General features: G+C 41.7%; 1 protein-coding gene across 1 annotated transcript; it reads right to left on the bottom strand.

Annotated features, from left to right (window-relative positions):
- Positions 1–320: 320 nt before the first annotated feature.
- On the bottom strand, positions 321–9,834 carry LOC125163817 (zinc finger protein 705A-like). The gene is made up of 4 exons (XM_047856021.1): positions 9,754–9,834; positions 8,874–9,277; positions 8,610–8,792; positions 321–351 (listed from the first exon to the last, which is right to left on the bottom strand). Exons 1-4 carry the CDS (start codon positions 9,832–9,834, stop codon positions 321–323), a joined length of 699 nt encoding a protein of 232 aa, XP_047711977.1.
- Positions 9,835–10,621: the final 787 nt, after the last annotated feature.

Genomic DNA, 10,621 nt, shown 5'->3' with positions numbered 1-10,621 from the left:
CTGTTGGCACTCTAGATGGTTTCTCTCCTTGAAGATTGGCGTTATTGGATGTGGTATGCACTTTGGAATTGGCCTTTCCAATCTTCTCCAGGAGGCTGCTCCTGTGGCCTCTGTCCACTGCCCTCGAGGCATGGCCCTCTCCCAACCTGGTGCCCTCCAGCCCCACCCACCGCTTCCTTCAGCCTCTGCCTGGCCTCACTCCATGGCACCATACCACGGCCCCACCCTTACATGCAGCATCCTTACCCCTGCCACAGCCATCCCCACAGCCCTTCCCAATGCTCTCAACCCTCAGCTGGCCTCACCTCACATCTAGGCCCTCACTCCACCTCGACAGCCTGGCACAGGCCACTGTCAGGACCACTCCCCAAGGAGAATTCACCAGATAGTGGGCGGGGGAGAAGGCGAGTGAGACCAGGGCACAAGCACACCTTTCCCTGTTCTTCAAATATCCGTTGGTAGGCACCAAGTTTGGACCTGTTTCTGCAAGGAATCATCTCTCCCTTTGGTTGTCATCTCTTTCTAGAAAATCAATTGTATTCTCACTGGACGGTGTTAAATGATAGTAACTCACACATGACTGGTCTGAAAAAAATCAAGTCCCCCTATTTAATGTAGTGACATGAGCCAATCCATTCCAGACCTTCCTGGAGCACAAAGCTCACCCCTGTTCCAGGATGAGACACCTACTCCTGTCTGAGTGCCTGACCCTGACATGTCCGTTCTTCCCGGGTCTGGAGCCTACCATCTTCAGACTCCAATGACACCCGCTTGCTTCTCTCACTGGTTCTGTAGCCTCAGCCCCTGCCAGGACCTAGCAAGTGGACAAGGAGGGCTATGCTATTGTTTCAAAAGCAATTCTCCTCTCTTCTGTGAGGGAGAAGCTGATGGGTACAGTGCTCCTATATCAGGTGTCATGCTAGGAGGCTCACCCAGGAGGTGTGATTCCAGGACAGATGCCCTCTTGGTGGTATACATGGGCATCAGCCTGTGTGGATGCTGTGGGAACACACAACACAGAGAGAATAGCCACTACTCTTTCCTCACCACCAAGGATGCATTCATGACAAACACAGCAAAGAGAGAAACAGAAACTCTAAGACCTTAGCCCATTCTTAAAAAATGTGAGAAAGAAAAGAATTCAATTTTCATTGGAGGTGGTCCTCCACCTCAGGGTGGTGATGAAAAACTACATGGCTGTATCACCTTGATGCTTTGATTCCATCAGAACAACTACTAGAAAGGTTCTGCATCGTGTCTGCCTCCTGAATTGGACAAGCACTTCCATTCTGGCTTCTAGGGAAATTAGAGGCCTCCTGCTGGTGGAGGTTCATGGTGGGGGCTACTGAGTTTGGATAGCCAATGGGGCGGGGGGGGGGTGTCACCAGGGAAAGATGCCTGTGCATCCTGAGAGTCCAGGTGTTGGAAGAGTATCCCAAAATAATATTCGCACCCCACCCCACACATTGCTAGCACACATACAAGCAATCCCTCAAAATCATGGACATAAAGGAAAGTCCGTGAAATGGATCTCCATGGAAATCACTTTGGTTTCATCTAGGTTACCTAATTTTTTAGCATACAAATATTCAAATCATTGTGTAATACTTTTTATATTTCTGTCACTCTGACATAACCCCCCTTCATTTCTCATTCTGCTAGTTGAGTCCTCTCTTTTTTTATGTGTAATGTACCTAAAATTTTGTCTTTTGTTTTGTTTTCAAATACTGACTTTCTAAAATATTTTTTTAATTTTTTAACCTTTATTAATTTTGGGGAGGGGGTGGGGATGAGAGAGAGAGAGGGGGGAGGAGAGGGAGAGAACGAGTGGGGGAATGGCAGAGATGCAAGGGGACAGAGGATCCAAAGTCGACTCTGGGCCGACAGCCCAATGTGAGGCTTGAACTGAATCATGAGATCATGACCGGAGCCAAAGTCAGATGGTTAACTGACTGAGCCACCCCACCTCCCCTAAAATATTTCCTATGTCACTTTTCTTTCTTTTCCTCTCCTCTAATCTTTATGATTTTTCTTCATTCTTCTATCCTTAGGTTTAGGTTGCTCATCTTTTCCTGATTTATAAGGATGTGAAATTAGGTTATTAGGTTTAGATAAGATTTCATTTTATGTGTTTCCATATATGAACTTCCCTCTTAGTGCTGCTTTCACTGCATCACACAGGTTTTAGAATATTGTGTTTTTGTTTCAGTTGTCTCGAGATGTTTTCTAATTTCCTTTGTGATTTCCCCTTTGTCTCATTGGTTGTTAAGAATATGCTGTTGGGGGGGGCGCCTGGGTGTTGCAGTTGGTTAAGTGACTCTTGATTTTGGCTCAGGTCATGATCTCACAATTTGTGAGTTTGAGCCCTGCGTCGGGCTCTACACTGAGTGTGGAGACTGCTTGGGATTCTCTCTCTCTCTCTCTCTCTCTCTCTCTCTCTCTCTTCTCTCATGCTCTTCCCCTGCTCATGCTCACACTCTCTCAAAAATAAGTAAATAAAGTAAAAAAAAAAAAAAAAGAATATGTTGTTGGAGGGCCTGGTTGGCTCAGTCGGTTTAATGTCTGACTTTGGCTCAGGTGAGATCTCACGGTTAGTGAGTTCAGGCCCCAAGTCAGGTTTTGTGCTGATGCGTGGAGCCCGATTCAGATTCTCTGTCTCTCTTTCTGTCACTGCCCCCTCAAAAATAAGTAAACATTAAAAATTAAAATATATGTATATTGTTTTATTTCCACATATTTGCAAATTTTCCAGTTTTCCTTCTGTCATCGATTTCTATTTATTTTCCATTGTGAGCAGAAACAGTACTTTGTATGATTTCAATCTCTTTAAATTTATTAAAAGTTTTTTGCAGCCAAACATATGGTCTGGTCCAGAGAATGTTCCCCATGTGCTTGATTTGTTATGCTGTTGGTGGTGGAGTGTATCATATATCTGTGAGGACTAACTGATGTGCTGCTGTTTAAGTCACTTTCTTTCTATACAGAACTCCTATCTGGTTCTTGTATCCATTACTGAAAATAAGTATTGATGTCTCCATTATTGTGGAAGTATTTCCTTTTTTCCCTTTGATTTTGTCAATGTTTGCTTCATATATTTGGGACTTCTAATATTTGTCACATATATAAGTATATCTCCTTATACTACAGATTCTTTAATCAATATATAGTATCCTTGGGTGCCTGTGTGGCTCAGTCAGTTGAGTGTCCAACTTTGGCTCAGGTCATGATCTCGTGGTCTGTGAGTTCAGGCCCCGCATCCGGCTCTGTGCTGACAGCTCAGAGCCTAGACCCTGCTTCGGATCCTGTGTCTCCCTCTCTCTCTGCCCCTCCCCTGCTCATGCTCTGTCTCTCTCTGTCAAAAATAAATAAACATTAATATATATATTCCTTGTTTATCTATTGTAACAGTTTTGGACTTGATGTCTGTTTTGTCTGATATTAAAATAAGTACCTTAGCTCTCTTTTGGTGACTACTTCCATGGCATATCTTTTCCCCCCTTTAACTTTTAACCTAGTTGTAGCTTTAGATTTAAGCGGAATCTCTTGTAGACATTAGATAATTGCATCATGATTTTGTTTGTCCTTCTGTTTAAAATTTTTAATCCATTCTGCCATTCTACATCTTTAGGTTGGGTAATTTCATTCATTTATATGTCCAGTAATTATTCATAAAGGAAGACTTACACCCTTGGGTTATTAAATATGAATATGAAGTATGAACTAGTATTTTACATCTCTTTGGGTTTTAACTGTAATTATGTACTGTAACACCAGCATGATAGTTTAATACCATAGTACAATTACATTACAGTACAATATATAAACTAACACAGTGGTATGACAGTACATAACCCACGAAGAAGGAAATACATATATATATATATATATATACACATACGTATGTATATACGTATGTATATGTGTGTGTGTGTATATATATAATATATATATAGATATATAGATATATATTTGTGTGTGTTTATATGCCATACATTAGTTTTTAAAAAAAATAACAGTGCTATACAAAACTTGATCGTTTTAATCACATGAAAACGTGCCTTTTTTGTTCTTCTGTATCCTTTCCTTTATCTTTAGGTTTCCATCATTTGGGATAACTTTCATTTATCTGAAGAGCACCTTTCTATGGAAAGTACTACATGTTCTCAGATGAAAATGTCTTTAATACTGTTTTTTTAAAGGGTTTTTCATTAACTTTAGAATTCTGACAGATAATTAACTTTTTTGAGCACCTTATTGATAATTCATTGACTTTTATTCACTTCTGTTGAGAAATTGGTGTAATTCTTACTTTGCTCTTTAAAGGAAGTAAGTTCTCCTTCCTTTGCCTTAATTTGTAACTATATGCATGTCTGGGAAAGGATGAGAAAATACATTTGAATGGAGTCGTTCAGGCTCCTGCAGAAGAGGAAAATCAATTTATATCTCTTTTGAGAAATCTAATGACAATAATATTTAGAAGTGGTCTGTACATAGAGAATAGAAACTATTCCTTGATTTGCCTTGGTGGATATTCTACTGTAAAATTTGCTATCAGATAGCAATCATTTATTTATTCTTATGTTTCTGGATATTTATTTATTCTGTTTGCTTTACATGTTTATTTGTGATTTATACTCTTTCATTAATGTATTAAATGTCTGTGTATTTCTCCTTAATGTTCAGTGCATGCTTAAAACTATTAATTTCCATAGTTCTTTGCATATCTCATTATTATAGTCTTGTTTATTAAACCTATCTAAGCACAACTATTTACATATTACCTATTTGGATATGGAGGTCCAGACTGAGTGTTTAAAAAAAAAACAAACCCTCGTGGCTTGACCTATGGGACTAGGGCTGTTAATGTGTACTGCTTATTGGTATTCTTCGTCTCTAGAACAGTTCTTATTTTCATTATAAACCTTTTCTTATACTATAAGGCATTTACGTTATGTGTATTGGAGTCCCACCCTCACCCCCCAGCTTTTTTTTAGTACTTCTATGTAGGGGAAGGAAGAGAGAGCGAGAGCGAGAGCGAGAGAGAAGCAAACCACAGAGATTCTTAACTGGAGAAAACAAACTGAGGGTTGCTGGAGGAGAGGGAGATGGGGGGATGGGCTAATCAGGTGATGGGCATTAAAGAGGGCACTTGTTGGGATGCTCATCCTAGACACCGGGTGTCATCTGTAAGTGATAAATCCCTGAGTTCTACTCTTGAAACCAATATTACACCATATGTGAACTAACTATATTTAAATAACAATTTGAAACAAACAAAAAAAGCAATGAAGTACAGTTCATTCTGGGGATGGAGAGAGGAAGTAAGGAAATTGAAGACACTGCCCCTAAGGACATGACTTTAAAAGTAGTATTTTAATGATGCTTAAAAAAAAAATAAAGGACACCAGGAAGAACGTGCTTTTACCAAATCAAGAGTTTCAATACATAAATTATAAAATGGAGTTAAATAGAAATTCTGGAGTTGAAAATTACAATAGCTGAAATGAAAAAAAAAAAAAACATATCATAAGAGGGCTCCTAGCATTGGATTTGATCAGGAGAAAAACTAATCAGCAAACATGAAGGCAAATCATTTGAAATGATCAGTCATGGTTTGTAGATGAGCCAAAGATGGTCTCTGCATATCAGGCCTATGTTGTTTATTTATTGACAGGGGACAGAGCCCTTTAGCTCAAAAGCTCTTGTTGCCAAATTCAAATTTTTACACACTGAATTGCTCTAAACATAGCCCAAATTTGTAGATTTTAAGCCGTTTTTAGTGTGGCTATATCTTCTGTGCATACCCCGTGAGTCCCCACCTAACGTCTACTAGCAGGAAATAAGATAAACCATGACTATCAGTGTCTCCAAGCTCCTGTCATTCATTCATAATTCTCTGGCTCAGAGACTCCCTATATTGTTGTTGAGAGACATCATCTCCACAGGTAAGCACCTTCTCCAACCCCTCTCCTCTGGGGAGTTTCTTTGCCATCCTAGCTTCCTGGGTAGTGGCCCCACACTGTAGCCACTGGAAGATATCATCCATGAGGGACCTCTCCACTTGGTCAGGCTGTCCGTGTGCCACTCAAACAAATCTTGTGTGAGTATGGCCCACTGTGATCATATAATTGTATGTGATCAGCCCTATACTGAAGTCCCTTAATCTCAGTATGACTCCCCAGCACACATCCATGTGGGCATGGATAAATCCCACTGGGACATGGGGGTGTGTGCATCCATCATAGGGGTCTCAACACTAGCACAGACCCCACCCCCCAGGTGGAACCAGGACCTATCCCTTCCCTCCTGGTGACACACAGACCAGGGGACAGGGATGGTGATTCCTGGATGAGGTACCAGATAGGTCTCAAATAAGGTGGTTGCTCAGAATTCCAGTTCAATTCAACTACAACGTGTGGATGGAGCATGCTTTTCTGAGGCAGATGTCGGTTGCTCATCACCCTTGCACATGAGTTGACATGTCTATGGTCCTACCTGGACCATAGAATCGCTGGTGGAGATTTTTTTTTAATGATATATCAGTTTCAATCAGGAATGTGCTCATTTATTTTGTCTCAGGCCCATGTTTTGGGATTGAGCTGGAATGGCAAGAGCACAGGCCAGCCCAGTGGAGCTCCTTGGAGTATTTCCCCTTGATGTTTAGGTTCAATATTGATGTTGGTCAAAGGACAATATTTCTAAGCCTTGGAGACAAATCAGGGACATCCCCTTTGTGAGAATGCTTAATTTTCTAGGGGAGAAGTACATTACATTCATTATTTAAAAAAAAAAAAACAGCTTATGTGGCAGCTCATAGGTTGAGGGATTTTATCCTACTGGAGCCCTATTTTCTGGTCTGTGGGATGGGGTGGCGAACAGCTATGGCTTTATCTAAGGTGACTGGAGCATGCATGAATCAGGAATTACCTTAAGAAGAGGTAGACTGTGGTCATGGCATTAACTCTTGTTTCTACTTAGCTCAATTGAGAAGCGTGGGGACAAAATCTGCAGAGCTTTCTGGGGGCTTGGAGGGCACAACTGCCATCTCTCTGGCACCAGGTTGCTTCCAGTAGCAGAGACACAGGGTGAAGGGTCACCAAATTTTGGACTAGATGTCCTTGACAGTGAGTGCCTCTATGACCTTGCCTGACCAGGGTCGTGACACCAAGAAACCAGGAAAGTGGGGCTAAAGATCACAACTATGCCACCACCAGGGCTTGAAGGGAGACAGATGGTGTCGGAGGCAAGTTGGAAAGAGTGGAGCTGATCTGTGTGGAAGGAGCTGTTGGCGAAGGGGGAGGCGGGGGGAGTCTTGCTGATCCTCTCATCCACATACCAAGGAGTGCAGAACTGAATCTGTTTACAACCACACAGAGAAAACTAGAACACCAACATTTCGCTTCTTTAGCAACAGGTTTTATTGTCTCAAGATTTGCAAGTGCTGATCTACAGTAAACATTTAACTTCTTACAAAATCCTACATTCGATCTTGCCAGACCATGTCACTCTCCTATACTCCATGCCACATTTTCCACAAACAGGTATTTTCTCAAAGTCTCAATGACTTGCCAAGTACTAAAGGACACTTTCATATGTAGCAATACCACTACTCACACGCACACACACACACACACACCCATGCACACACTCTTTTTCCTGATACAAAATCTGGCTGAAGTTTTCTCTACTCTGATTTCAGGACTGCTATCTTCTCAGTGTGAGAACCTTACTGTTGACTAAGAAATAAGGGACACTGAAGACTCCCCTTCACTCGTGACACTGCGAGTGTTTCGTACAGTCAGAATATTCACATGTGCCGCAAGAGTTGTTCTTTGAATAAAGGATTTCCCACGATTTTACATTGAATAACTTCTCAAGCCTGAATTATCTGTAAGAAGTGTTTGGTATTCCTCACAGGCTTCATCCTCTTACATCCTTAGTGTTTATTCCTTCACAGACTTTTCTTATGCTCACCACACCAGGTATTTGGCTAAATATTCTTTCGCAGTGATTACAGACCAAAGGGTTCTCCCGTGTGGAGTTTGCTCATGTTTGACAAGAATTCCCGGTAAGTGCTCTAGTATCTTTCAAGTTGAGCTCTTTGCTGGAAACATCTGTGTCATTATACTTACAGCATAAGTTCTGCTGTGTTATCTAAGCTCAGACCAGTGACTAAAGGCTTTGCCATGTGGACGGCATACATATGAATTCACTTCCAAATGAAATACATTTCTTGAGGGAGGAGTATGAGGACTGAAACATCTCCCATATTGACTGCAGGCCGTTTTTTCCATATGTGCATCCTGTGGTGAGTGTCACTGTGAAAGCTGTGACTGACACTTCTTCCACATTCATTGCATCTGTAAAACCGTGTCGTCTCAGGTCAGAATACTTACTGAGAGCACTCATGATTTTCTCCACTGGGATGGGTTCCCTCATGTCGTCTAAGGGAAGAATAATGTCTGAAGGCTTTCCCACATAGCTGACATGCATATGGTTGCTCTCCAGTGTGCATTCTCTTGTGTCGTCGAAGGTTAGAATATTGACTGAAGGCATTCCCACACTGGTGACATTCATATGGCTTCTCCCCTGTGTGTGTTCTCTCATGCCTTCTGAGTTCTGAACCTTGAATGAAGGCTTTCCCACACAGAAGACACACATGTGGTTTATCTCCAGTGTGGATTCTCTTGTGCTGGCTAAGGCCAGAGCTCTGACTAAACGTTTTCTTACATTCATGACATTGGAAACATTTCTCTCCAGAATGAATTCTCTCGTGTTTTCTAAGGTAGGATCTGTGACTGAAAGCCTTCTTACATAGATGGCATTCATATGATTTCTTTCTTGTGTGAATATTCTCATGCTGTCTCAGGTACGAATTCTGACGAAAAGCTTTCCCACACACGTGGCATTCATATGGCCGCTCCCCTGTGTGTGTTTGGTTGTGGTTTCTAAGGTCAGAGCTTTGCACAAAGCCTTTCCCACAAAGATGGCATTTAAATGGTTTCTCTCCAGTGTGAATCATCTTATGTCTCCTAAGGCAAAAGCAATTACTAAAGGCTTTCCCACACACATGACATTTATATAATTTGCCTTGTGTGCGAATTTGGTTATGTCGAGTAAGGGATGATTGTTCACTAAGTGATTTTCGACACTGTTTGCTGATGTAACGTTTCCTCCTGAGGTGAATTAACAAATGTTGAGTCAATGCAGATCTCTGAGTAAATGCATCACCCAAATCAGTGCATTCAATAGGATTCTCTGGAGCAAGAGATTTATGCTTTGGGTAGAAGACAAAAGTTGGTTAATGGTTTGCCCACATACATGCATACATTTATTTTTCTACCTATAAATTCTAGAGTAGCAAATAATAATAGCATCCTATTAAAATATTTTCAATGTTAGTTGCATACACATGTTGCTACTCCCCTGTAGGCACTATTATTTTCTCTTTTTTAGTATCCCAACCTCAGAGTTATCAGATTAACTTTGAAGAGTATATATATTTCAAATATGAGGTAATAAGCAATGTTTATGCAATTGTCTCTTTCCCTCTTTTTTTAGATCTGAGGTTTATTCATTCATTTGAACTCATGTTAATTTCTTCACTGATTTAAAACTACCCAAAACTTTTTGCCCGGAAAGAGCTTAATCCTAACTTAATTACATTCAGGCAATTGTGCTCAATTATCAACTTATCTCATTACCTTTAGGCCTTTAGTTTGGATGTCTAGGGACTATCCCCATGAAACTTACCTTTGGCACAGTCAGGGCCATGCCCTTCTTGTGGATATGTCGTGTTAATATCATTTCTTGTTTTTTGCGGAGACTTTCCATGTCTAGAATAATTGAAAAAAATATAAATTGTTAGAATGGCATTAGTGGAATAAAAATGTAGAAAATCACCAAAGTCCAGGTGAGTATCTTTCAGAAATTGGCACTCAGCTGGGAAAGTGTGCCAAACGAATACTCTAGGTCATAGAAACATTTTAAAGTTCATTGTCAGTTAGAAAAAAATGAGGATTGGGAAAATTAGGAAGATGGCGGCATAAGAGGACACTGGGCTCACTGCGTCCTGCTGATCACTCAGATTCCACCCACATCTGCCTAAATAACCCAGAAAACCACCAGAAGACTAGAAAAATGCACTCTCCAGAGCCAAGCATAGACAAGAGGCCCACGGAAGAGGGTAGGAAGGGCGGAGAGGTGGTGAGCACTACACGGCCCTGTGAGAGGGAGATGGGGCAGTGGAGGGGCAGCTCACCCAGCAAGGCAGAGCCCCCGAGTCTGGCTTGCAAAAGCACAGGGGCCAGACAGAGTGAGTTCTGACAGCCAGTGGGACTTAACATCTGGAATGTTAAAAGTCAACAGCTCTGCTTGGAGAGTGGGGAGGGCAAGAGGACACCTGGAGGGAGAGTTGTTGAGCCCAGGAAGACAGAGCTCAGATCAGTGGGAAACAAAGGCACTGGCCAGTGCCATCTCCCTCTCCCATCCCCCAGCCGAAATCCCAAAGGGAACCAGTTCCTGTCACCAAACTTGCTTACACCGCGCAAACGCCCAAAGCTGTGCTTCTGTGGATCCATCCCTCTGATGGCTCTGCCTCCCTCCTGGTGCTGCAGGGCTC

The sequence above is a fragment of the Prionailurus viverrinus genome, chromosome B1, assembly GCF_022837055.1.
Source record: "Prionailurus viverrinus isolate Anna chromosome B1, UM_Priviv_1.0, whole genome shotgun sequence".
Classification (NCBI taxonomy): domain Eukaryota; kingdom Metazoa; phylum Chordata; class Mammalia; order Carnivora; family Felidae; genus Prionailurus; species Prionailurus viverrinus.
Note: the sequence above shows the minus strand (reverse complement) of the source record. Positions and strands in the feature narration are given on the sequence as shown.